This window comes from Doryrhamphus excisus, linkage group LG10 (assembly GCF_037039965.1).
Source record: "Doryrhamphus excisus strain RoL-2023G ecotype Guam linkage group LG10, RoL_Dexc_Guam_v1.1, whole genome shotgun sequence".
Classification (NCBI taxonomy): Eukaryota; Metazoa; Chordata; class Actinopteri; order Syngnathiformes; family Syngnathidae; genus Doryrhamphus; species Doryrhamphus excisus.
In genome coordinates this window covers 1,444,871-1,471,364 of record NC_136366.1, presented here as the reverse complement: position 1 = coordinate 1,471,364, position 26,494 = coordinate 1,444,871, and the positions used below count along the sequence as shown (strand labels likewise).

The 26,494-nt window shown below is 38.6% G+C and overlaps 1 protein-coding gene across 2 annotated transcripts in view; it reads left to right on the top strand.

Moving 5' to 3' along the window:
* The first annotated feature begins 15,586 nt into the window (after positions 1 to 15,586).
* Positions 15,587 to 26,494, top strand: part of inpp5a (inositol polyphosphate-5-phosphatase A) — a 160,837-nt gene continuing 149,929 nt past the window's right edge. For both annotated transcript variants that reach the window (XM_058049722.2, XM_058049729.2), the window contains exon 1: positions 15,587 to 16,099. In XM_058049722.2, the coding sequence (XP_057905705.2) occupies positions 16,022 to 16,099 (78 nt within the window). In that variant the 5' untranslated portion in view covers positions 15,587 to 16,021. The remainder of the gene's footprint in view (positions 16,100 to 26,494) is intronic.

Below are 26,494 nucleotides of genomic sequence, written 5' to 3'. Positions count from 1 at the left end.
TATATTTATTAAAGACTAAAGCTAGCTCAAGTGAGAATGAGCGTATCAATTAGTCATTCATGTTAAGCGGCATAGAAAATGTATGGATAAGAATAGAATCAGTTAAGCAGTACAAAATACACAATATAAAAAATAAACAATATAAACAACCCAAGTATTAACAAATCAACACTTTTACTACATTTTAACAGAGTTATATACGAATACAGTTTGCAGATAATATGAAATGAGATGATGAGGGATCTCAAACACGCGGCCCGCGGGCCAAATGTGGCCCGCAGGACACCAGTTTGAGGCCCCCGCCTTGATATGAAAGTTTAATGTTTTGATATGGATGCTGTATGGTATCATGTACCCAGAAAAAATGATTACGTTTGATTAATGTTCATGTTAAAGGTTAAATAACTGTTAATAGTTATCCTCTCTATCCGTGTGGAAGTGGTAAGTTTTTGGATTTTTAAGTTTAAAGGAAATAACTTGGAGGCTACCGTTTAGGTCGCTAGCTCTCTAGTTTGCGAGTTAGCATGTGTCTCAAGACGCTGCAGTTGCGCAATATGTTGTAAATAAAAAGAGTATAAATGTGACTATAGTCGTGTTTTAGGGCTCTAATAATGCTTTGTTCATTTTAATCTGATATTAATATAATTATAATTATTATAATGTGATTATAATAAGATATTTGAGAACAGTGGAATGTTTTATCAGCTTTTCTTGTAGAAAATCGGAACCAAAGCAAAGTTTATTCATTTTTCTGTTTTTAATAAATGCGTTTTTTTTGGAAAACCTGATGCGACCCAGTCTCACCCAGACCCTAGCTCCAGTGGCCCCCAAGTAAATAGAGTTTGAGACCCGTGTTATATGCATTTGTGTGTACTTTTACTTTGCTGTTGCTGATTTAAGAGGTGGAACGTTGGCAAAGGAATTCAACGATCAGGAAGAGAAATAAAAATAAATATGTTGAAGTTGTTGTTCAACTATGGAGCTTTCTTGCTTTCTATAAGCCAGAGCAGCTGAGCTAGCACAGCTGAAGCCTGGGAACTGTTGATTCTTCGATATTGCACCGTGTGTGTGTGTGTGTGTGTGTGTGTGTGTGTGCACAAGTCAATTCCTGTTTTCATCCTTGATTTCTCGCAGCTACGCACAGCGAACGTCTTCATCATCCAGTGAAGCAAACAGAAAGGAAGCTAGCTTGAAGCCGTCCCTACCCTCCCTCATATTTGACATTCTTTGGCCTTGTACGGTAGATCAGCATCAGATGTTGCTCCACGGGAGAATAATAATAAGTGGAGCTTGCTGAGACCTCTATGCCCCCCCCCCCCACACACACACCCCCACCCCACACTGCAGTGAAGAGAAGCTGCTTATGTCATTCTTCAACTTGGAAGCATTTTTGCTTATGTAGCGCTAAATTACACTCGCTAAATAGTGAGTATGCTATTTTATTGACATATTCAAAATAACCTTTCACCCTCACTTTGCAGTATTTTATACTATATAACGACTTCATTATACAGGTTAAATATGTAGCATGCATGTACCACAATTTGTACATACCTTTTCTGAGCTTTATCTTTATCTTGTAATGGTAATGGTAATGGTAATGGTAATGGTAATGGTAATGGTAATGGTAATGGTAATGGTAATGGTAATGGTAATGGTAATGGTAATGGTTTTAATTTATTTGAGCATCAGATTCCAATTGAGTGCATCCCATAATCAGTTCCCAGTTCCACATGTCCAAAAGGAGTAGGAAGAAGCAAAGCTTATTAAATCCTACCCCTCCATCTGGTACTTTTACAATCAGTAACTGTTACATTTGTTCACTTCCTGCTTTCCTAATATATTTGAAGTTTATTTTTTGTTTTTATTTTATTTTTTAACTTCATTTTATTTTTTAACTTCATTTTAAATCTTTAAATTTTAAATTTTTTAACTTTTAAATTTTTAAATTTTTACATTTTTACATTTTTACATTTTTACATTTTTACATTTTTACATTTTTACATTTTTACATTTTTACATTTTTACATTTTTACATTTTTACATTTTTACATTTTTACATTTTTACATTTTTCTGAAATCCTGAAATTCTTTTCTCATCATTGTTTTGCTCAACATTAATGATCAACTTGATTATCTGATGATAAATTTTATTTTTTAACTTAATTTTAAATTTTAAATTTTAAATTTTAAATTTTAAATTTTAAATTTTTAATTTTTAATTTTTAATTTTTAATTTTTAATTTTTAATTTTTAATTTTTAATTTTTAATTTTTAATTTTTAATTTTTAATTTTTAATTTTTAATTTTTAATTTTTAATTTTTAACAATCCTGAAATTCTTTTCTCATCATTGTTTTGCTCAACATTAATGATCAACTTGATTATCTGATGATAAAAATAAAAATAAAAATAAAAATAAAAATAAAAATAAAAATAAAAATAAAAATAAAAATAAAAATAAAAATAAAAATAAAAATAAAAATAAAAATAAAAATAAAAATAAAAATAAAAATAAAAATAAAAATAAAAATAAAAATAAAAATAAATTTCTACCGCTTTTTCCTCATGAGGGTTGATTAGAAAAATGAAAATAATAAATTATAGATAAGCTGCTCGTTTGTTGTTCTTTTCAGACAAAGCCATAGATCATCACCTCACTCTAAAATGGTGAAATCCAGCAGAGAGGCAACATGTTTCACACCCACCATTCCCAGCGGTAATATCTCTGTCTAACATCTCCCTCATCCTCGTACAGGATTTCCACACTGCCAGCTCAAATATGAGGGACTCACACACAAACACTTACACACGCAGAAATCAACAAATGACTGATTTTATGACAATGATAATATGATTGACACCATTGGTGACCCCAACATGATCTAATGTGGCATCGCAAAGAATGAAGTGTTGGTCTCAAGCAGGTCTTTATTCTTATTCTAACCAGAATTCTTATTTTCTATGCCGCTTAATCCTCATTAGTCTGCCAGCCAATCACAGGGCCTATATAGACAAACAAGCATTCACACCAATGTATTTATTTATTTATAACAATTTATTTTTTAATTTTATTTTTTATTTTTTTTCATTAAAAAATGTTAAATTTAATGTAGTTTTTTTATTTAATTATTTTTTTTATTTCATTAAAAAATTTTTTAATTCATTCAGTTTCTTCCGCTTTTCCTCACGAGGTGCGCTGGGGGTGCTGGAGCCTATCCCAGCTGTCTTTGGGCGAGAGGCGGGGTACACCCTGGACTGGTGGCCAGCCAATCACAGGGCCTATATAGACAATCAAGCATTCACACCAATGGGCAAATTATTTTTTATTTTATTTTTTAATTTTTTTTCATTAAACAATGTTAAATTTAATGTAATTTTTTTAAAATGTAATAAAAAAAATTAATTTAATTAAAAAAACTTTTTTTTTCATTCATTTTCTTCCGCTTTTCCTCACGAGGTGCGCAGGAGGCGGGGTCCACCCTGGACTGGTGGCCAGCCAATCACAGGGCACATATAGACAAACAACCATTCACACCAACAGGCAATTTTATTTATTTATTTTTTTAAATTATTTTTTTCATTAATTTTTTTTTAAATTTAATGATTTTTTTATTTAATTAAAACAATTTTTTTCAAATTTAATTACAAAAATATTTTTTTTAATTTAATTTTTAAAAAAAAGGGCAATTTAAAGTGGTCGATTAACCTAACATGAAACCCATGTCCCCACGTGGAGAACATGCACGCTCCGCACAAAGATGTCCAAGAAAAGATTCAAATCTTTTGACTGTGTGGCCAACATGCTAACCACTTGCACCCCGTGCGGCCTAAAGGAATGCATTGGCCGGGAATCAAACCTGGGTCAACTGCTTGGAAGGCAGCAATGCTCACCGGTATCCCACCAACACCGTATTTGCAGGGCAAATGGTCTTTCTTTTTCAAAAATGACAACTAAATTTCAGGAATAATTGAAGTTTAGTCTCATTTTTTTCCAGTGTCTCTTCGGTAAACATGAACTAGTTTGGCCTTTTTTTGGAGTCAGGTCATGATGTCACCGGGTTCACTCGTGTTCTGCTGAATAGCGTCGGCAGTCGTTAAGGGATTCAAAGTCTATTCTGTGCATGTGGAAGGCAGGAGGAGGATTCCATGTTTGCAATTAGACAGACGTTGTCCATTTACGGGAAAGACTCCCACAGAGCAGATGCAGCCTGCGGTGGAAGCGTTTAAAAACGTCTTTAGCTTGTAAAAATGTCTCATTGCTGACTCTCGTAAAGTAGAAACAAAAGAATAGAAACATGGGTTATAAAGATGGAAGATAATGATAATTAATGAAGGTAATGTATTGTATGTTTACAATTGGTGCAGTTTTACAGAAGGTTTACCCAAAATTACAATGTTGGGAGATACCATTGCAGATTATTACAAAGTGTACGACCATTTCATATCAAAACATTTGGATTATTCATTTGGATTCATGCAAATGAGTGAAATAGATCCATAAATTTGGCCTGTTTTTTTCTAAATTTACAACGGTGTGAAAAAGGAAGAACGTAATTAAGCGCTATCAGTCTGGAAAAAGTTATAAACAAATTTCTAAAGCTTTAGGACTCCAGGAAACCACAGCGAGAGCCATTTTCCACAAATGGCGACAACATGGAACAGTGGTTAACCTTCCTAGGAGAGGCTGGCGAAACAAAATTACCCCAAAAGTGCAGCAACGACTCATCCCAGAGGTCACAAAAGACCCCACAACAACATCCAAAGGTTAAGTTAAGTTTCTCAGTGGTCTCATCAGTGGTCTGATGAGACGAAAGTTGAACTTTTGGGAAAGTGTTTGTCCCATGACATCTGGCATAAAAGTGACACAGAATTGAAGAAAAACAACATCATACCAACAGTAAAATACGGTGGTGGTAGTGTGATGGTCTGGGGCTGTTTTGCTACTTTTGACCCTGGAAGACTTGCTGGGATAAATTGTTTGAGTTCCTTACTCAATCCATTCCACAGTTTGATTCCACATACTGAAATGCTATGGCTAGCATAACGTAGTCCTAGCATAGAAGTGTTTCAGATGTACTTGGTTATTTTTAGCCTTATGCATTATTTTAGCCGTTTGAAGATGAACTATATCAGCAAGTTGAAGTATTTGTGATTTTACAAATAAAGAGTCTAAGCTGTAGTAATTCCACATCTGATCAAACTTACTTGAGATTTGTCAGATCAAATCATGCAGATGTTTGAACTTGTGTGATCACCATATATAAACACAAACATGATGCTGTTTTCCTCCCCTCCATCTTAAGAATACCGCCCTACAGGAAGTTGCCCATGTGGCCCATCGCTAAAACCGGTTTAAAACCGCCACTGGTTGTATCTGGTAGGCTCCAGCTTTAAAGACACAGCAGGTTCTGCTTAGACATAATGATGTGGAAAGCTGTGAAGGAGGAAGGGGTGAAGACGAGGGGGGGCGGGGGTGTGGGGGGGGGGCTGTGACAGCTGTCACACTAACATTCTCTTCTCTTTGTGAGTAGACATTCAGGGACAAGGGTTGGGTTGGGGTTGGGAGGTGGATGGGGGTCGGAGCTCCCTCACCGCACAGCTGCCACAGAGCTGTCACTCACCGTGTTATCTGGCCTCCTCATCTGGACTGGCTGATGGCCCACTGGACACTGTGGGACCATTATAATTATTATTACAATTATTTATATTACCTACATGTATATACAACAGGGGAATAGGTTGCACTCATTAGTAAATGATTTCCTGTTTACTACAAAATATCTGCCTTAAAATATAAGTCAAATGATGCTGGAAATGTTAGCATATCTAAATAGAACAAGCTTTTTAATTTTAATACAATTTTAAAGCAATACCTTGTCCACTATAGTAAAATAAGTCAAACACTGCCACCTAGTGGTAAAAGTTAATCAGTAAAGTAACTGTTTTTTTCACCACGATCTCCTACACTCATTTATCGTTCTTGGGTTGTCAAATAAATTCAGTCGAGAGAGAGTCGACTGTGATTGACAGGTGACCTGTGATCCTGAACACGTTAAATGGGAGAATACTGCCTTGTTTGTAAGACAGGAATTATAACTTCCGGTACTGCGCTCTTATTTTGGAATTCTCCACTTCCTGCTGGGAGGAAGTTGCAGCTGCATTTCTGCGTCTTCACAGCGAAGGTTATTGACTAGGTTCTACTAGCCTGTGCGGTCACCCAAGTGGTTTAATTACCTGTTGCTTCTGCCGGTTGTTTGTTTTCGTAGCCGTTTTTTGTGAGTATCTTTTTGTTATTACAATATTTTCATTTGCATGTTGCCTTTGTCACGCATTCAACCGCCCCACCAAGTCGTTACAACAGGCTGGTGAAACGTTTAAGTTCCACAGCTAAAACGGAAAAAAAACACCCCACTAAAATAGAAATAAACATCTGGTTAGCTGGTTTCAACAGAAGTCATGCTATAATTCCTTTGTTTTTGTTTTTGTTTTGCAGGTGAACATACTAACTGGGACAAAATAGCACTAATAGTTTGATATTTAGAGAAATTTCTCAGTGGGAATGCAATAAAATACATTCCGTACTGAACTCAATGAAACGGAAATTCGGATTTTGTTTCCTTTCTTGTCATTTCCTCCTACATCATATGAGTGAATATTGTCACGTCAAGAAATTAGTGATATTGCAGTAGTTTTTCCCCAACAATACCTCTGTTTCCCATCGCTTTTACAAACAAAAATACAAGAGTCTGGTAGAGTTCTCCTTTGTGGCTTTAAGATCAATTGCATGCACAAAGCAATTGAACTCTGCTGCCCTCTACTGGAATAAAACAAGACTGCAAGTGCAATAGTGGTGCTTTGTAGGAGCCAGTCTACAATGTTGCCTAGCACTGAAATAAATACCACAGCCTCCTGGGGGAGCAAAGCATGATAAAAAAAAATTTTTTTTGATGAGGTTCAGAATCCCTGGTGCCACCCTTGTTCAAATCACATCCATTTTTCAAAATGTCACCTCAAGCCAAGTTAAATATATATTAGAATATTCATTTCAGAGCACAAGTTTAAAAACAAACAAGAGTAGTTTAGAGGAGCAACCCAACCAGGATGGCTCTGTGACCTGCTTTTGTGTCTGTACTACTCAGTACTATTGAGTATTACTGGTATAATGTATTCACTCTAGGTTGCACGGTGATCGAGTGGTTAGCGCGCAGGCGATCAATTCCACCCTCAGCTATCTCTGTGTGGAGTTTGCATGTTAACGGGTACTGCGGTTTCCTCCCACATTCCAAAAACATGCTAGGTTAATTAGCAACTCCAAATTGTCCATAGGTATGAATGTGAGTGTGAATGGTTGTTTGTCTATATGTGTCCTGTGATTGGCTGCATGGCCACCAGTCCAGGATGTAGAAAATATAGATATTTTATAAATATAAATATAAATAAATATAGATCATTTGTGATGCCCTACAAACATATTTCCAATGCATTCGATGTATTTTTGTATATTTTGAGGCATATTACACGTATTTTAGTCGACACCAGTCAACCATCTTGCATACAATATGTGTTTTTGCTGTACCAGGACGTTTGTTTCTAGGAGAGTTTCCACCCTGGTGCGAACCTCGGAGTTGGAAAAGACGATTCAGTTGTGATTCCAAGAGTAAACATCTGCTGAGCCCAAGGTGGAACAACTTTGTCATATTCAGTTGGGCCGCGGCACCACTTCATGCCAATTATAAAGCTCTTTTCTTTTGGGACATTTTACATAAGGCTGCGGCGAGAGCAGCACAGAGCCCGGCTTGTTTTCCATTCTGGCACCGCACGTTTCCTAGATACACTCCGGCCTGTTTTCAGCACCTTCAGGAGCTTTTTAACGTGAGGCAAAAAAAAAAAAAAGCTAATCCTCTGAGTTTATATTTAGTACAGACCTCTCATTAAAGTCCGACACCCAGGGTCGCTCGCTTGACTTATTGCCAGTTATGGTTTTAATGAATTGAGGAGCGAGTGAGATGTCGCTTGGCCTTGTGCGGGGCAACCTGAACCGAGGTTTGGCTTTGTTGAGTCTCAAGACTGTTTTTTTGGCGTATACCCTGGAGATTTAGTTTTATAAAAAGCTTTTTGTTTATGACCCGTCTCCACACTGTACTTCCGTGTGTAACAGCAATAAAGTGTTCTGTGTAATTAGCGTGTCACCGCTAGTGACCCGATGAAGGACAAGTCCTCCGTAGTAATGACAGATTTGGGCTAAATGGTGTCTAAACAGGACCCGCCTGATCAAAAATGTATTTGACAGGGAGCTTCGACGTAGAGCTTCTCAGGCCCCGCCCACACGTATCTCATTCAACAAAAGTATTTTTAAGATATAAAGATATTTGGTACTATAAACTGTGTGTATTTGGAGTAAAATCTGATTGTGTGTTTGTGTATGGACACCAATAACCGCAGTTTTACGTTTCCCGGCGTCACGACCTCCGATAACGTCACACACGCGACTTGTGTTTACATCAGAAACAACATGGATGCCCTCGGAGCTATTTTCAAGGAATAAACGCAGAACTGACAATACATCGATCTGGAACAGGAGTGGCCAAACCTTGATGACGTCACTTTGATGTCTTTTATCAGGCTAAAATCGATAAACCGGGGGTCTCAAACTAGTGTCCTGCGGGCCACATTTGGCCCGCGGGCCGCGTGTTGATATGAAAGTTTAAGCGCAAGTTTGATATGGATGCTGTATGGTATCATGTACCCAGAAAAAATGATTACGTTTGATTCATGTTCATGTTAAAGGTTAAATAACTGTTAATAGTTATCCTCCCTATCCGTGTGGAAGTGGTAAGTTTTTGGCTATTTAAGTTTAAAGGAAATAACTTGAAGGCTACCGTTGAGGTCGCTAGCTCTCTAGTTTGCCCACCAACTATATGTGGTTTCTTAGGTTTTTATTATTTGCCATTTTATTATTATTATTATTATTATATTTATTTATTACTGATTGATTGATTTTCTTTATTCTTGATTTGTTTATTTTTCATCTTATTTTGTGTAGAAAAATAAAAAGATATTTGAGAACAGTGGAATGTTTTATCAAAGATTTTATTGTAGAAAATCGGAACCAAAGCACTGAAAAAGTTTGTATATTTTTCTGTTTTTAATAAATGCGTTTTTTTTTTTTTTTTGGAAAAAACCTGAAGTGGCCCAGTCTCACCCAGACCCCAGCTCCAGTGGCCCCCAGGTAAATTGAGTTTGAGACCCCTGCAATAAACCAATCCAATATCCCAGTGGTTCTCAACTGGTTTGGCTTTGGGACCCACCATCACCCGTCAATGACAAGCTAAGACCCAAAATGTGGATTTTTTTTCAACTCAATCTTCTCAAATATCTTATCTTTAAAAGGCCACACATGAGCTCCTCCAGCGGATATCAGCAGCTGTGTGTCAGACGGATAACACATAAACTCGGCCCATAAACATGGCACACTTCATGGGCACAGACAAGACATCAAGACGCGTTCATGGACATTGGACCGTCACATTATTATGTTTTTCTCATGCATAGACCCGTGACCCTCTGAAAACAGCTCTGTGACAAACTTGTATGGTTGCGACCCGCCAGTTGAGAATCCCTACACTATTCAGAAGGAAACCTCTACTTGACAGTCACAAACCTTTTTAAAGCTTGCTTTCTTGCTTCCTACTTGATTTCTAACAATAAAAATGTTGTTTACTTTTGCTTGGCCTAACTTTGTACATGCTCCGATGGATTTTTATTTAATATTCTACATTAAAAAAAAAAAAAAGCTTTGAGCTGTAAGTTTAAGCAAGGATCTTTCCCTTGCAGTAAAATGGGTTAGGCTATCAGCAACCTCGTTCAGAAAATAACTGACCTTTGTACCACAAGAAAAATATGCTCCAAATTAATTGGTAAGGGAGGATTAAATGAGTCCGGCCGATATTATAAAACACCCGGTGGGAACTCCAAAATAGGCCTCATCGCAGTGGGATTCTCTTTGGCTGGGGGAGTGGAGGAGAAATATGTCAGAGATTGCAGGAAAGACTATCTTTGTGGAGTGACCCAACAGAAATAGCAGGACGGAATGAAGTGAAGGCCTCATCTTGGGATGTTTCCTAACCTTTGATACCCATGTGTGTATTTGGGTCTCTGCTGGGTGGGCAGTATGAGTTCCCCATACGTCGGTGCTACTAAGATACTGGATTTGGTGGTCGGCATGAGTCGCTGGTAAACTTCATTCAAACACAAAGTGCAGATTTCTTGTGTGGACTTTTCATAGCCCTAATTAAGCAAATAACAAATTTTTCTTTTTGCAGTTATCATGTTATTTCGCTAAATTAAACACGGGAAATATGATTGATGAAACCAGAACCGGAAGTGGGAATCAGTTCCAAGCGTAATAGAGCACGACTTCCCTTTCGCAGGTAAGGCTGCAGACAGGTGGGATCAAAAGGTAGTCAGAGCTGCGCCCCAAAACCTTGTGCAATCTGGAGCTACAACACTGAAGAGGCAGACGGTTTTCACCTGCGCTGCGCTGCGCTGCGCTGCGCTGCGCTGCGCTGCGCTGGGCTGCGCTGTGAAGCAAAGCATCGAGTGGACCAGTCTTTCTTCAGTGTGGCTACTCAGCCCCTTTTTCAAGTGCGATGATGCACAAGGCCAGGATGAACTTGACATAAAATAAAATAAAATAAAATAAAATAAAATAAAATAAAATAAAATAAAATAAAATAAAATAAAATAAAATAAAATAAAATAAAATAAAATAAAATAAAATAAAATAAAATAAAATAAAATAAAATAAAATAAAATAAAATAAAATAAAATAAAATAAAATGACAATATGTGCCCTGTGATTGGCTGGCGACCAGTCCAGGGTGTACCCCGCCTCTCGCCCGAAGACAGCTGGGATAGGCTCCAGCACCAAAATGAATGAATGAATGTTGTGTAACATTGGCTGCTTTGTTTTTGTTTCTTACTCTTCTATCTGTGGTTATCTTGCACACTGGAAGGGGCGTTGCAAAGGAGGGAGAGACAGGTTTAGCGGGACAACATGCAAATAAAATATCTTGGTCGAAGCACGGCTTCATTCTTGTTCTGACATAGAATACCACCTAGTTTTTGCTTCTGTGGAAAAGTGAGGTGAACACGGAAAATAACACCTGAGTTCCGTTGGGAAATCTTCTGACATTCCAAAATGAACAGGAGACACGGTGGTAATTCATTTGAAGGTCACTTGAGTAATACAGACAAGAAATGCGTTCCTGAAAAGGGAAATACAAATTCCACGGGGTGTGTAATTGTTTGTATTCAAATAGTATGGAAATACTGCATCTGAGAGTACTCCTCTCCTCTTTTAAAGTACCGAGTCCATCCGGTCTATGCGAGTCTTATTCTGATTCTTGAGTAGAACAGCAGATGAAAGCCCGTGTTGACCATCTCACAGCTGCTTCTAAGGCAACACAAGAATGCAAGATTATTTTCCAGGTTTTTCTATTTTTAGACAAGTCGTTTTAAGTACTGGTGACATTGGGGTCAAAGTTCACACTTGCTTGCAGTCAGGAATTCCAACAAAAAAATGCTTTCCATTTCCCAGAGTGAAGAAGGCGGAGCTATGGCCTGTGTGTAGAACCTCTTTATCAACACACACAACACACACACACACACACACACAGTCCTTACATTTCCCTCTGGGATATCCTGCCTGCAGCTAATGGTGTGTATTTACTGACCCTCAAGGAGCCTTCGTTGTTATCTCTGTGCACAGACTTCCACACATATTTGTCATCTGTTATTTTTTAGGTCTATTTCCTCTTGTTCTGCCTTGAAGCTATTTAATTACTGGGAATGAAAGTAGTGCAGTGGAGGTATGCTAGACTTGGCAACAGACAAACTGGCTGGCCGGGATCCCTGCTGAAGTCAAAAGGACTTGATGACGATTATCGAATCAGAAGTACCATTTGAATTTGTGGACGGGTTTCCCCTCTCGTGATTCCGATCATCCTGCCGGGCTGGCATTGAAAAAAAGCAGGTTAGCAATTTATGCTGCCGAAACAGAGTCCAGGAAATCATTGAACACTGAACACTGAAATTTTTATTTTTATTTTTATTTTTATTTTTATTTTTATTTTTTATTTTTATTTTTATTTTTATTTTTATTTTTATTTTTATTTTTATTTTTATTTTTATTTTTATTTTTATTTTTATTTTTATTTTTATTTTTATTTTTATTTTTATTTTTATTTTTATTTTTATTTTTATTTTTATTTTTATTTTTATTTTTATTTTTATTTTTATTTTTAAAACACCATGATAGAGAGTGATGTGTCGAGGGACAACTGTACTCTACAGCCTAGGTCCCCAAACTGAGGTCCACGCACCCAAAAGAAAAATGAAAAACTACATTAGCATTGAATACTGAGAGTTACATGATGGTCCTGAATGTCTCATGTGAACAACGGAGGTCGAGGGCAGAAGAAGGGAGACATTGAGACTCGAAGTGAGTCCATTTCTTTATTGATTTCTGTACTTTATGTAGGGGCATGGCGGCCGAGTGGTTAGCGCGCAGAAGACCAGAGTTCAATTCCACAATCAGGCATCTCTGTGTGGACTTTTCATAGCCTTAATTAAGGAAATAATGAATTTTTCGTTTTGCAGTTATCATGTTATTTCGCTAAATTAAACACGGGAAATATGATTGATGAAACCGGAACCGGTTCCAAGCGTAATAGAGTCCTGCAGACAGGTGGGATCAAAAGGTAGTCAGACCTGCGCCCCAAAACCTTGTACAATCTGGAGCTACAACACTGAAGAGGCAGCCGGTTTTCACCTGTGAACATTTTTTTTCTGTATCGAATTTACATAATACATCATTTTCAAGCGTCTCAGTCGCAGTCAGTCACACGTGCGCACACACACACACACACACACACACTCCAATGCCAGAGACAGCTGTGAGTACACGCTTTGGTAGTAATTGCTGAGGTACTCCTCTTCCTTGATGCCTGATTGCATGCACACAAATAATGATGCTATTACCGTAACAAATCCATGAGCACGTCTGGATGTGACGTAACAAATACGTAGATTCAAAGTAAACCCTATGATGCTTGTAATGTACATCTCATTCCACTGCATCATTGGAAACCAAACCACGATGACTCTATCAGACTTAATCAATACCGAGAGCTCAATATCTCTGTTGACCTCATCCGTCCTCCTCGGGAGCTCATTGTGCTGGCATCCGGTGTGTCATATTCCTGCCTTAAGCGGTTGACCTCCAGCTACCTTTAGCTGAAGTGGGTTATTTTTGGTTCCTAGCTTCCTTAGAATCACCAGGGGAGCTCTGATGAGTCTGCATGAAAAGCATGTCTGATGGTCTTTAAATGACGCCACATGTTGAGTTTCACGTGCAAATGGTGACGTGAGGCCTAAGAACTAGGGTTAGGGTTATTTGTAAATATTCAACCATGTACTGTAAACCCTCTAAGATTGAACCCAATCTGTTCCTCAACATGTCATGCTCCAGTTTATAGTAGTGTTTTTTTTAATTACTAGTTGTCATTAAGAATATGTAAATGAAAGAATCTGTTCTAGGGTTTTACCTGCTATCATAAAACATGTAATAACAGGTAATGGTTTCAGCAATGGTGTGCATTCAGGGCCTGCCAGGCCTTCTCTGCTGGCCTAATCACTAGTGATGTGTTGCTCGATACTGAAATACTCATTCATTCATTCATTCATTTTCTACCATTTATCCTCACAAGGGTTGCGGGGGTGCTGGAGCCTATCCCAGCTGTCTTCGGGCGAGAGGCGGGGTACACCCTGGACTGGTGGCCAGCCAATCAATTTTATTTTATTTTATTTTATTTTATTTTATTTTATTTTATTTTATTTTATTTTATTTTATTTTATTTTATTTTATTTTATTTTATTTTATTTTATTTTATTTTATTTTATTTTATTTTATTTTATTTTATTTTATTAGACAAACAACCATTCACACTCACATTCAGTCGCCAATTAACCTAGCATGTTTTTGGAATGTAGGAATGTAGCAAACCAGAGTACACGGAGAAAACCCACACATGCAAACTCCACGTAGAGATGCCTGAGGGTGGAATCGAACTCGGCTCTCCTAGCTGTGTGGCCTGCGCGCTAACCTCTCGTCCACCGTGCAGCCTATGCTCAAAGTTACTAGCAGTAATGTACTAAGTCAGGTATATTGGCAGGGCCGTTAACAGGGGTGTGACAAAGGGGTATCTTGTCCTGGGCCCACGCATGAGGGGGGGTCCAGAACTGGTGTGTGTGGCGAGGGGGGGACCCCACTCCATTATTTTATCCCGTTTTTTTATGTTTTTTTATACATCTTTTTGCACAAAGAGGTGATAATGCAACTTCACAATAGCATCCAGTTTGGTGCTGTTTTAAACCAAAAAAAACATTGATGCATTGACGGGAAATTTTATGTTTTATGTTCATGGTAAAAAAAAATAAAATAATGTTTACACCTTTAAAGATTGCCAGTCTTATGTTTTGCGTCTATGGGAAGATTGTTCAAGCAAATGAAAGCTCAATTATAGTTTTCATCCTGCAGCCCAACATGTTAAAACAAGCACATCAGATCAGGCTCATTCCACTGTCTGTTGAAACAGCTTGAACATGACGTGGTAAGTGTCATCATCATAAATTCATAAAAAAAAAAGTAAAAAAAAAAGTGGTGTTGGTGGAAAGTAGCTACACACACAGGCGGAAACAGAATGTTTGGCTGATTAGCCGGCCGTGGAAATAGTAACAGAGCTGTATCAACGTCTTGTATATATATGGGGCAGCTGCAACAATAGAGCAGCTGATTGAAAGCACAGATGTTATAAATGTAACTCTATTTGTCAGTATCCAAATACAGGTGCTTCTCGGGTTATGTGGTTCAGCGGTTGCAAATGCGCTCCTACAAATGAATTCAAATCGTACATTTTCATCCATAAACACTAAACTCCCCTGAGAACTAGTTACGGCACGCGCGGCGGATGAATACATGCGGCAAGTATTGCCTCATTCACAGCTACACCAAGTGAATAATATTGCTTATGAGTTGACTTTTTGCACTTGAATATGTCTCCCGAGTGTAAGGCAGGTCATCACCATGGAGGTGAAAATGAACATTCAGGAGAAACACCCACCAACCGCACTAACCTGTTTGGCACAACCATCATTAAGAATAGTTATAGTATTCTTCAGCATGTTTATGCATCTTCAAGTATGAAAGTGACAGTAATAACTACGCAGTGTAGTGGTCTTGTTATTGGCTGGAAGGTCAAAATCAATTTAATCAATTTGAGCTTTACTCGCTGTTATTATCCATTTTTGGTCATGATGGATCATCAGATTAGATTTTGAACGGATTAAATCTGATAAAAGTGTATTTATTTGAGTCAATTTCCATTGTCATGATCCTTCCCTGCGTATACTGTATTACCAGTAACAACCAATAGACCAATTGAAAATTGAACAGCTGTGTTTATGGTGCGCTGGCCCTTTAAGAAAGCCCCGAGTTTCTCATTGGCACCGTGACGTCAGAGCAGTGCGGGACTCCAGCCTATAGCTCGTGAACACTGAAGGCAATGGTCGTGGTTGGAGTCCTGCTTCACGAGGGACACTTTTACACTGTTCCACGCGAGGAGAGGTTCTCGTGGTTGAAATGAACCAGACCCCACAGGCTCCCGCCGCGGATTAAATCGGAAACTTTTAAGATGGAAGCAAGAAAGTAGCGCAAAGAGCCAGCACCCCAACCGCCGTCGCCGACGGACCTTGTACTGCAGAGCAACTCCTCGTAGATGCACGGCTGCTGCTGAAAAATATGCTCCAACCGAGCCGCCTCAGCCCGGGCTTCAGTCGCGAATTCCCCGTCTTTTAAGCAGTTTTCTGAGACGTTCGCCTGCATTCGCTGCTTTAGCCCCCACCCTGCTTCTTACCTGTCAAGTTCGCCGTCCAAGTCCTCGACTCACCTGCGGGAGAGAATGGCTGGGAAGATGACAGCAGCGCAAGGCACGGGAATACTGCTGGTGACAGCCAACGTTGGCTCCCTCTTCGAGGATGTGAGTTCCTCCGTTTGTGGGTTTTCTTCACCAGCGCGGCGCTGGTGAATCTAGCGTATTTGACGTTTGGAAATGTTGTTTTTTTAACGCGCTGTTCCTTCAACGTTCCATCTTGTCACGACTTGCGCGTTTCAAGTCCCGCGCGGTAGCCTAAACAGCAACAGTCTCGCGCATAAACACGCGAGGCTGTCACGTTGAGCACGAGCATACGCGCAGTTTCCTGTTGTGTATTCTATGACCCACTTTATCCCGTGCATTGCGGCTCTGCTCTGTATTAATTATGAAGTGTGATCTAGTCGATCTACTATGATCAACACGGGCCCACGTTGTCTGGTAGTCAGCCCAAACTCCTCATCACAGCAAACCTAAACCTAAACCTAGACCTAGACCTAAACCTAGACCTAGACCTACACAGGCATGAAGTGTTCTCTGCTGACATTGTGCTAACTTCCAAGCAGCATTACACAATATGACTTTTGTGCAACTCGCAGTGAAACATACTGCAAAGTGGTGGCGTGTCCCGAGATTAAGAATAACCATGGAACTTCCAAAGTAGAATGCCTCTCAGATGGAACAATTCGGAATTCAACCAACATATGTCACGGCATATGTCAAAGGACTTCCGCATACAGTATAGAGTAATATGTAATGGCCACTAATGAAGGATAATGTTAGATGATCCAGGCATGCTACACAAATATGGTGCGTTCAAGGACCGCTGAACAAAGTGTGAAACTTCATGCTAAATGAATGGCTACATGAATGAAAATAGAAATACAGCACTCAGAAGACGCATTTAAAGATGTAGTAACATGTTGGATGCTGCACTGGCCAATGATGATACAATAGCCACTAAAGGTAGTATACTGTCCAGAAAAAATAACTCTTCTAATGCTAACATGTGAGTCCATAGTACGTTCTTTTTATGTCCAATATGACTTATTGTCTCTTATCATGTTTACTGTATTGGGTAATATGAGTGAAAATGTTGCTATGGGTGTTATTTCATGTCAAGAGTGCTCTAATAAGGTTAAGATCCATATGTAGAAGGTTTCTATGCTGTATGAAAATAGTCCATTAGCAAATAAAGAATCCGACTCAGCAGAAATTCACTTATTACGCTTGGGTCTCAAACCAATTAACCGACAAAAACGAGGGATCACTGTGTACAGTATCAGCCACCCATCAGTATCGGACGATTTCTGTGGAAAAATCATGCATATGCTGATAAATGCTTTACCGTGCTGATCCCAAAAGCCGATCAATCGCCTGTGGCTGGTACTATTACTACTACTAGCCCGCAGCGATCCTTTCATGCAGTGTGGTGTTTTGCCCTAACTAACGTCTTGGGCAACATCATCCCTTCACTTTCCTTCAAAACAATAATGGCTGCTCTGTGGACTATGAACTTAACTATGGCCGTTAAAAATTAGCATGTTGAATAGATTCTAAAGGGTATTTGAAGAACAAACAGGTGACAAAATATGTGGTGTGGTCAACACTCGCCCGTATGTGTAACCTGAAAAATAATTGAATTAATCAGAGGAGAAAGTCTCCTTAAGGAACGTGTCTCATCCTCGGTAAGTTTCAAGATGATCGTTATCAGAATCGGTAGCATAAATCCCTGATCCGAGCATCCCTAATATGTTTGACTTGTATTATCACGTACTGTATTTGTAAATTATTACTGATTCTGGACGCAAAAGTGACACAAAACATAACTTTCTGCTGCCACAGTTGAATTAATCCACCAAATATAAGGCAAACTGCTGTGTTGTTGACACACATTCTTTGCCGGTCTCAGCCAGTTAAACGTCAGAAGACGTCAACCCTTTTGAAGTCATCTTGGTTTCAGTCTCCAAAAGTCTCTTGACTAGATTTGTTCATCACTTTCTTGAAAAAGATTATCTAGTGGGGTCTGATTACTCACAAAATATAGCGACGATGTCGCTCATCCTTTCTGCTACATCTTCTTTCTCTTTCAGAACAGGTGTGTATGAGGTGTGTTAACCAATGGAGTTATGTATGGTATTAAACATGATTGCTAATCTAATGTATCTTGTAACATCCACCATTTAAACCAGGGGTGTCCAAAGTTTTTTTTACAGCCCACGTTCTAAAAATTAGATTTAAACAAGACAATTAAATAAAAAAACAGCAAAAATGGAAAAAGAGCGGTACTTTTACAACCATAAGGACAAAATATTAAGATTAAAGCCAAAATAAGAGAAAAAAACTGCATAAATTGGAATATTAAAGACTAAAATATGTCCTTTTGAGTGTTGACATAATGATCCTTTATAATTGAACTGGTGTCTTTGTTCCGTATTTGCACTTTACGTTATTATTGATTATCAAAAAATATATTCACGCACATCAGCTTTGACTTTGGAAAACAGTGATCAGCATTTTTTCGGGTTGTTGCAGATCAAACCTCTCACTGTTAATATTTGGCTCATCTTGATTTGGTCCGTCGAGGGCAGGGGTGGGCAAACTCCGGCCCGGGAGCCACATGCGGCCCACTAAGCGTTTGAATCCGGCCCGCCAGTTGCTTAGTATTTCAACTTTTAACAGACAAACTGACAACATGACTTGCTAGTCGGATGTCCTATTTAGTAAAAAAAAACAACAAAACTGTAAAATTCAATGACATAGTATAGCTGATAGTATAACACTTTTACAGATAAAATTAGACAAATAATTCAAGGAAAATTATAAGCATAAAATAGTATGTGTGTACCGGACAAATTTGTTAACTCAATGCGGCCCACGAGTCAAAATATTTGCCCACCCCTGGTCTAGGGCCTAACCGATTAATCGAAACAACAATCTTCAGATTAATCGACAAAGAAAATAATTAATTTAGCCGTAATTCAGTGCCATCCTGTCTTCTTTCGTTCTTCCGCATCTTGACAACCCATTTACACTAAATCTTAGCAGTAAGTAGTATTTTGTCAAATGCTTGAAACTCTTAGTGTCACTTTCAGTGTTGCGCTCACCGAGTGTTCCCTTTTGCCACACAAGGGAAGAGCTCTCCTTCTCTGGCCTATAAATATCCTGCCTCTCAACACAGCGTTGGATGTCTCATGGATTTTTCTCCCCCAGACTTTGAACAGGCTCGGGCAAATTGTCCATGAGAATGTTTGTTTGTGTTCCTCCTTCTTACTGGCACTAGTGAGTGTGCTTGTGTTCGTAGCTTCCTGTGTTGGTACCCCGTAAGTTGCAGTTGAATGAAGTCTTTGTGACTGGGATTCTAAATTTAGGTCTGCCGTTGAGAAGTGTCATGTGAGAGACCCTGGTCTCAAAGATGCAATATGGAAGCCGTGTGGCTACTGAATTTGGTTAGCTCTTCAAATGGAATTGTTTAATGTGTACATCGGAAATGATGCTTGTCCTTGTATGAAAGCCTCCGTGTTTACCGTCATAAAAATGTAAACATCCACCTTTTAAGATGGAGCAGTGCTGTGTTTGGACAAGAAAGTACCACGCTGACCGTATTCATTTGCTGCAGGAAATAACTTTGATGCCCTGGAGCAATGTTAAACAAGGACCGATCAATAAGTTTAGTGTCCGGTTTAGTCCAAGCTTTCTGAAACCACCGAATGGTCAGCGTTTAGAAATACACATACTACTGACATTTTCATGCCTAAACATCTGCATTGCACACTTTGCTCTTGAAGTTCCTTCCATGATGTCATAGTTATTTTTAGCACTTTTCCTAAACTGAAATATGAAAAGTTATGGATTGAATGCGCCTCAAAAAAAGCCTCAAGATTGTGTTTTCTGAAACAAACTTGACTTGTTTTGTTGTTGCTGCACTGTGTTGAGTGGTTAGCGCGCAGGGCACACAGCTAGGGGACCCGGGTTCGATTCCACCCTCTGCCATCTCTGTGTGGAGTTTTCTCCGGGGTACTCCGGTTTCCTCCCACATTCCAAAAACATGCTAGGTTAATAGCGACTCCAAATTGTCCATAGGTATGAATGTGAGTGTGAATGGTTGTTTGTCTATATGTGCCCTGTGATTGGCTGTCCACCAGTCCAGGGTGTACCCCACGTCTTGCCCGAGGCCAGCTGGGATAGGCTCCAGCACCCCCGCGACCCTCGTGAGGATAATCTGTATAGAAAATGTATGAATGAATGATACTGCTTTTGCAGCCTCTTATTTTGAAAGATAATATTTAGAAGTATGTTTGTAATGATGTAATGATGCCTTGCCTCTTTTGTCGAGCCCAGGTGTGTCCTGTTGTGTAATTAATTTAGTAATTAGTCTGTGTATTTAGTTCCCAGCCTTCTATTTGTGTTGCCAGGTACTATGAAACCATTTTCGAGCAGCATTCCACCCTTGCCCTTGTTGCTTCCCTACACTTGGGTCCACTTGCCCCCGCATCTTGACTGCGACACAACAGGTTGAATGGGATTTGTTGGTGGCCTATGTGTAGGAACACGCTAAATGTGCAAAAAGCCAGCGATGATGCTGCCTAGCGAGGACATGCGGCGGACATTAGAAGATGGATCCATGGATTTTCCCAGTCATAGTTTGCCTACATCACTGTTAGCGCCTGTTTATAAAACACTCAACTGACTTAAAGGCTTAAACTGTAACTAAATGCTTTGTATGACATCTTAAATTATGTTTTCGTTTCTTTGCCAAATACTTTTTCAGTATGTTGCTGCAGGAATGGAAAAGCTTATGAAACAAAGATCAACTGATGAGGACATTTTGGTGTTCTCACTGGCTTACTGTCTTCCAAACAGGCATAAGAAAATGTGATGCTTGCGGAATGAGTTTAAAATAGTGTCATTGTTTGTCAGACTACAAACTACAAAACTGTGTCACTTATTTTGTACTATGGCTGTTTATACTTTAAACACTTTTTTTGTTTGTTTTAAGGTATTATTGCAAATGCGGGCCACTGCTTTGAGTACATAAACTGGGCTCTATGTAACACATGCATTTGTTACGATGTTGGACCTTTTTTTCCCAGTGACTTTGTTTAATTTGTTGGCACTGAAGCCAAAGCCGGGAGCTTAAGACTTCGGATCTTAAGCATTAAAATAAAAAAAAAATAATAATATATATATCAAAATAGTTTTGAATGATGAATCATCAAATTCAGTCGTGTACATTTACCCATTCATCCATCAATCTATTTTCTATGCCACTTATCCTCACTAGGGATGCGGGTATGCTAGAGCCTATCCCAGCTGTTTGAGGGCAAGAGGCAGGGTACACCCTGAACTGGACATTTACCTATATTAGCACTCATTTTTCAAAATTATTACCATCTTGGAATGAATGCGATGCTGAATTTTGAGTATGCAGGGATTCACTATAGATGTATTTGTACAACTGATAAAGAGTTTGTGACATTTTTTTGCATTCTCATATATTTCAGCATTCATTCTTAAAAAAAAAATGAAGTAGGTCACTGAAATATTCATTGAATCCCATGAATAATATTGCGCGATTACGTGCATTCATGTGTGTGGGGTTCCTCTCACTGTCTTAGCTCCACTGCCCTTTGCAGACGGTTATCACTGGGGCTTCCACCACCAACAATAAAGTTTCCCCTGCGGACGGCTCAGACAATACAAACCCTCCCTTGTCTGTTTGACACTCCATCTCCTCAAACGGCTATTTATAGATATCTGCTAGGACCATACGATATCTTTGTCTTAGACATCCTACGACATATTCGCAGTGCTGTCGGGAAAATGATTTGATTGTCTGCAGCCTGATGAACTTTGACAACAGGGGTGTAAGCCTACATTACCACTAACACCGACAATGTTCAGGTCATCTTATTTTAAGATTTACCTTCTTCAGTGCTGGAAGTACAATAGGCAAAAAGAGTGTAATATGTTGACCCGACTTGAGGAAACACCTTTTCTAGCCTGCCTGACGACCAGGCAGAAGGTTATACTTTGACTTTGTACCTAATTAGGGTTGCAGCTAACGATTAGTTTCTTAGTTGATTACTATGACGGTAATTGTTATGAGTAATTGGGAAATCCATATCGGTGTCAAATTAAATTGCACAGGGGGTTCCAGGCCAAACTGGGACAGTTCAGCTATCAAATGGACGGATTACGAGTTTCCCGGCGTACTTTGTTGAAGTTAAAATGATGCCTTACGCCTTTGTTGTTATTTTGTACAGACTGATTGGAATAGTTTTTATAGTTTTTAATTTCTGTGCAGTGAAATTGTGTTTTTTTTAGTAAGAATGGTTGTGCTCGAGCATAATATTGTGGCCACTTTGACATTTGTGACGTCAGATTTTTTTGTTGAGGTCCTCGATGTGAGCCCTCTCATATTTTCCAACAATTCTCTGGGCCAAATCAAATTACCTGAGACTCAATATGACACCTACTATGCACAACATGGACCAAATCAATATGAACATAACACATAATTAGCTGGTTTGGTCTGCAAAGTGTCAGAACAAAGGCCAAAATATCCATCACTGCTTTCCACATTCAAATCTGTGTGAATGTGGTTTTGCCTAAAAGACAAAAATAGGTCACTTTTATTGCAAATGTTGGTCCAGGAGAGGGCTCTGTGTCTAAAAATAGAAATTTTTATAGCCGCGTGAACTACTATTCCATATAATTTGCTGGTGGTCCTAGAAAGTACTCCCCGCGGAAAGCCTCCTATTTACTGCCTGTTGCCAAGCATCCTTCATCCTGCATTACCAGTGGAAACCTTGTTAAAGATCTTGTGTAAAAGTCTTAGTATGTTCCTTCCCAAGCCCTTTTTTTTTAATATGTTGGCATTGTAGAAACACCCATCGTTACTGTACCATGGAAGCGCTGTGGCGGCACAGAAGATGTAATGTACTAGGAAACCATTTCAAGCGCTCCAATTCACATAAAACTGACAGATGCAAAACAGGAGAGTTTTTACAAGGTCTGGCATTTGCTTTAGTGCTTCTGGCTTTTAAAGTGGAAAACTATTAGTTTGTTTTATATTAATGTGGCACATCCTCATTGCAAGTCAGGACATTTAACTTTTTAAGTTGTAGACAATTGACCACATGATGTGTTAGCAAGGAACTAAGAACAATGTTGGTTGCTCTTTTTATTGTACATTCTTGGGACTGTACAGAGTTGTAACGACGCGCCATTCATTCAGTCAGATCATTATAATGTGTCTGTGAGCCAGAATGACGCAAAAGTCAATCTGTGGTGGTCCAAATTCATCTGTGGTCTGTCATTTTACCCAAATCCAAAGCGAGTCAATTAGTAGATGAGTTCTATAAGTTGTTGAACCTTGTTTTCTGTAAATGCATAGAGGTTAAATGGCATGGAAAACCCTTTCCATATGATCTATATGAGTGTTTGTATTGAGCTGGACCGGTGCATAAACGCGGAGCAGCATGAAAGCTGAACCAAAAACCCTTTCCATCGTCACCACACGTTGGAGTTTGAGGCCTCCTGAGATGGGAAGCACTCTTCAAAAGCTTGACGAAGTAGAGCAGGCTTTTTATGTTGAATATATGACAACCTAGTTTTATCCCACTTTCACTTCCTAGCTAAATAATGCACAAGTTTCCAAGTCTGTTTTTACAGATGTGATTTTTACAGTGTGAGCCAACCTTCTTTCCTCATGTTGGATTGATTATTGGGAAGCTGCATAATAATTCTGTCATTATAATGCCAATGGTCGACATATGATGATATTGCTCGGTATTTGCATTTATGGTGGGGAAAAAAAAATCTAAACAAGTGTGACTTGTTGTGAACCAGAGATAAAGCATAGCTAAACAAAATGTCAACATCTGGTGATGTGGTGATAAACTACATATGGATGCTAAAAATAAAATGAGCAGGTGAAATTGACTGTTAAGTTGTTTAAAACTTGCTTTGGCGGTTGTGTCATTGTTGTCTGAAAGTATTACAATTAGCCCTCAGGGAACACTTCCTTATGTATGTGCACAGTTGATGCTTTCTTAATGTATGACACCTAAGAACAATGGGCGTCTCAGTTTTGGATTTTTGTCTCTTATCCCAAGTTTTCATGAGCTTCAATTTAACCATGCAATTCAACCATTGGGTATTCCTACTCCTTCTGGATACGTGGAACTGCAAATTATACTATGTGATGTATTCCATTGTAGCTTATACGCGTGTTGAATCAAGTTAAACCATTTCTATTCATTTTCAATTCCACTTGTCATTTGGGTCATGTGTATGCTGGAGCCTATCCCACGCGGTTAACTTTGGGTACACCCTGGATTCTTCCCTAGCTAATTGCAGGGTACACATAGACAGAAGCACACTGGGGGGAAAATGAATACTCCACACAAAGATACCCATTTGAACCCTCAAATTCCTAACTGTGCTATGCTAACATGCTAAGCAGCTCTTCAATGCAAAAATAACGGGGTTTCCAATACTGTACAGGTGGTTCTGAAAGACTAGTATGCTGAGGCAATGGACTACTGTGGGAATCAAACGTAAACAAAGTGAGGGCTGTTTGCCTGGGAGCGTTTTCGGGTTGAAACAGAATCGTTTTATTTTATTGTTTCAGTCTTTCATCTATGCTTAGTGGAAAAATATGCTAATGTAGGCTTTTCCTGCCATGTAGACAAGCAAAGTGCTACTTTCCGAAAGCATTGATGTCACTGTAAGAAGAAGTTAACGCTGTCGATACGGCCACATATCTGAATATTTTGACTGGCACTATATCGTCTTAAAGTAGAAAGTGGAAAACGAGGGACTGTATGCATTCTTACTTCTATCGTTTTAGTGAGTAACATGGTTTTGTCTGTGTCAGTTTACAGTGCCACAGGTGGGTGTGCCTGAGGTATTCCATCCTTTGCACCCAGTGACACTTTCCTGTCTGGATGTGTCGATTTAGTGATTTTTTTTTCCCAACCAAAAAATAAAAAATACACATCCCAGGAGTGTTAGCTTAAGAACATTAAGGTTATTTGCTTGGTTTATGAAAAAGACAAACTATAGACCTGTTCTACAGAAAAGGTCTCCTTAAATGACTTTTATGAGTTGATGTCATATAGAAAATACAATACATTAAATTAAGTTAAACTAATTTATTTAGTTCTTAAGAAAACCTGCACTTATTTCTCACGGTTAAATCATTGTCAGACAGTCTGACTTTATATACACGACTAGTAGTAATATTCTCCCTTCGACGTACTTCAAGTACTTTGAGTCTGTCTATTGATATATTGATACACCAGGATCAACTCAAGGTTCAATGGCGACATGGGGGGGGGGGGGTTGTGGTTCAAAATCACAACTCTCAGACATTAGGCACTTAATGAATTCACAGAATGATTCATGCAGATTAATTCAACTGCTACCGTAACGTGATTCAACTTGTAAAACAGATCTGCTCTTTAAAAAGAACTGATCTGATTGCTTTTGCTTGACATTTTTGCCTATTTTGAATTTCAGCAATATTCCCAGAAATCCTTGGCAAAAAAACTCAAGGACCTACATAATATTAGGAATTTGTTTTGTCCATTCATGCAAACACCCAGTCATACAAATGTATTTGTGCTTAAAAAAAAGGTATTATCTGGTTTTAGTGTGCAAGTCATGAAAAAACAAGGACATCCTTCAGCCCTCCTGGCAGTGTGTGTGTGTGCCAATTCATTAGTCTATTAATTATCTTTCATGCTCCAGAGATTTAGGTATAGATATAGGTATAGATTTCAGATTTTCACTGATCTTGTGAATATAGTAGATAAATCAATGAAATGTCTCCCCAAAACGAAAGTAGAATTTACCAATGGTTTTGTGGTGCAAAGTTCACCAAGGGTGGAGCCCGGCTACTGTCAGTGGAAGTAAACTTAAGTAAGTTCTACAGGAGTCAAAACTGTCTTAAAAAAACTTTTTTTTTTTTTAAATTATCAACAAACTACTGAATGTTTGTTGTATGCAGCTCAAATAAAGACAAATGTTGATCGAATGTCTTTCTTTGAAAAACAAATATATTTGTATCCTCAACTTTGGAATGGTAGCCTTTGTCAACAATTACTCAATAATTTCATGATTTATCCACTATCTAATTGATTGACAAAACTTTGGTATTCCATGAATCATTTTTTTATGTAACAATGTAAATATTGTCTGATTTTTGCCTTTCAAATGTGAATATTTTAAAATGTCCTTAGTTGTCTGTGAAATATGCGTTTTAGGCAGGATATTATACACATCAACTTTGGCTTTAGAAAAACTTGGTTTATTTTGGAAACAACTTTATATAAATTATATATGTATATTAAAAGAAAACTGCATCAAAAGCATATTATTAGTATGAACTTTGTTCTTTATAGTCATGCATTCATTCATAGCGCGTATCCTCATGAGGCTCACAGGCGTGCTGGAGCCTATCCCAGCTGTCTTCAGGCAAGAGGCAGGGAACAC